The sequence below is a fragment of the Montipora capricornis genome, chromosome 6 (genome assembly GCF_036669925.1).
Source record: "Montipora capricornis isolate CH-2021 chromosome 6, ASM3666992v2, whole genome shotgun sequence".
Classification (NCBI taxonomy): domain Eukaryota; kingdom Metazoa; phylum Cnidaria; class Anthozoa; order Scleractinia; family Acroporidae; genus Montipora; species Montipora capricornis.
The window spans coordinates 30,231,251-30,233,750 of record NC_090888.1 but is presented as its reverse complement, the minus strand read 5'-3'; the positions used below and the strand labels follow the sequence as shown (position 1 = coordinate 30,233,750).

Here is a 2,500-nt window from a genome sequence, read left to right as displayed (position 1 = left end):
AATACACTGAAAGTCAAGTCGCTATCATCAGAAACGGGCATCATGAAAAATGCGATGACGCTAACTATGAAGTTCTTCTAAGAACGTGGAGTTTTGCGAACGAGACTGAAGCAAAAAAAAAAAAAAGAAAAAGAAAGATAAATGGAGCGGTTTAAGAAACGACAACTTCAATATCGTGTTGCACGTGCGGCACGAATTTTAGCACATATTTTTGCGGTACTCTGCATAATAACGACGTGGAATCACGAAATTTGAGGCGACCATACAATTATTTTTTACACGGAAACTGCCCGTACCAATTTTTATGCCAACTCGAAGGGGTTTCTGAAAAATAAGAAATTAAGGTACTTTGGTTGTTGGTTGCATCTCAAGAGGAGGCTGTAAATAAATAAAGAAATAACAATAAAAAAGAGTTTGGAGCGGATTGGATTTGAAAAGTGGCATTTGAAATCAAAACGCAGAGCAGGAAATCTAAGGTGCGCCGTGCATAAGAAAAATCTTGACTAATTGATAAGGCTTTTAGGTGGAATTCCGTGTATTTAGCTTTAAGGGATTGAGCCGTAAGTGTGATTGCATTTTTGTTATTACATTTTCGCTTACAGACATCGATGAATGCAAGATAGGAAATGGTCGCTGTGATCACAAGTGCATTAACACGGACGGAAGCTATCATTGTATGTGCAAGAGAGGCTATAAGCAAGCACATGATGGCAGAAAATGTAGAGGTAATGAGTCTTTAGTTGAAGCCACGCCTTTTCCACAACACGAAAAGAAATAAAAAGTTCAATTATGGAAGATGAGCAGCTAAACAGAACGGCTACTAGCAAGCAAATACAAGAACATGTAGATTTATGACGGCTAGTTTGTATAGTGCATGACATGAATTGCAATAGACGAAGCAGTAGTTTCACTGCTCTTTCCAAATTTAAAGGTATGTCTAACATCCAGTCGTAATCTAATGCAAATGACAATAGCAACGGGGTCAGGTTTTCGTCAATAACTTGAAACGTATAACATCCTGTATCATGTACTCTAAAATCAATCATATTCGAATTGGATTTCACCCAAACACAGTGCTTATCTCACTGTTTTAAATTAAGATTTCCAAGAGGTTGTTGTTGTTGTTGTTAGGCAGTTTACTCTTATTATTTCAATCGTGGGGGTTGGAAATGGACATAAACAAAGACATTACAGCAAGTTAAATAATAGATTTATAATCTGTAGCTTTGTACCAACACTGAGTAGTTTGAACTCAAATACAATGTAATAGAGTGAGTTTCAATCGAGTGTCGTAAAACCAAAACCAAAGTAATTACCCTGGCCAATCAAAAAGGACGGAGACAATTCATGCAGTAAACCAACCAAAACTCGAAGTACTTACACGTAGCCGACACAAAGCGTGTGAAAATGTGCACGCGCGAGCCATTGGTTTTGGTTTCACTTCTGATTGGTTGAAAAAATGGCGCGAGAGCTTTGAACGAATCACTGTGTAAAGTGAATGCAAAACCAAAGCAAATCGACACATAATTGATAACCGCTCTAAATCAGACATTGATTTGCAGTACTTCTGTCCATGATATCACTGTTTACTGATGTTACATCAACTCCGGAACTCTGCCTCTCACCATGCGCAAATTATTCTTCAGCACTTAACTTTAAACCACAGTGTCCGTTTTCAGACAAGTAATGTTTACACCAGCGTTCTTGTTAAATGTTGCAACCATAGTGAATACTAGCAAAAAGATTAATAGGTAGCAGGAGTGGCCTTGACTTGAGGGGTCTCGGATGGGAATTATCGTTTTCTTAGACCAGGTAATGATCAGGATTGTTACTTAGCCAATTAAGGTCCAATTACTTCGCGTAAGCCTCATGAATGCATTTAAAGGAACTTTGAAAATTTGAGTTTTACTACAAAATAAATCTGTTTGTACCAATGGCCTCATATTGCATGTTTTGATCGAGCACTAGAAAACGAACAATCGGTATCAGGATAAAAGAAGCACATGTGCTCAAAATACGTAAAAGACATGTAAAATAAACAATGTCACTCAATGTCAGTAACCGCCATGGCAGCGGGTAACATCGAAACAAAGAATAAAAGCTGGGCAACCACCCTTACGATGTGGTTAGAAAACCAGTAGGGTCTGGGTGCGAACCAGACCCAAGCTTCTACGAAACCTTCAAGAAATTTCAGTTTTTGTATCAGCAATCCTAAAGTAATTTATGGTAAACATCCTTTTTATCATTGATATATGACTATAATTTTAACTAATTTTTCTTAACAGTTTTCTTTCTTACACGGGTTTTTATGTAGAACAGATTTAATTTCTTTTTGTAAATTTGATTAACTACCGTGCCTAGAAAATAAAGATCTGATACCACCACATATCATACCCATCCTTCTATGACATTGAAACCAAATTAGAGTTAGAGGGAGTGTGTCGTCATAGAGATAATTGTTATCCACGTCATTACTCATACACCCACTATAGGCCCAGGG

At 37.4% G+C, this 2,500-nt stretch overlaps 1 protein-coding gene across 6 annotated transcripts in view; it reads left to right on the top strand.

Moving 5' to 3' along the window:
• LOC138051925 (uncharacterized) overlaps positions 1 to 2,500 on the top strand; it is a 21,247-nt gene that overhangs the window by 9,832 nt on the left and 8,915 nt on the right. For all 6 annotated transcript variants that reach the window (XM_068898241.1, XM_068898245.1, XM_068898244.1 and 3 more), the window contains one exon: positions 603 to 725. In XM_068898241.1, coding sequence (XP_068754342.1) covers positions 603 to 725 — 123 coding nt within the window. The remainder of the gene's footprint in view (positions 1 to 602; positions 726 to 2,500) is intronic.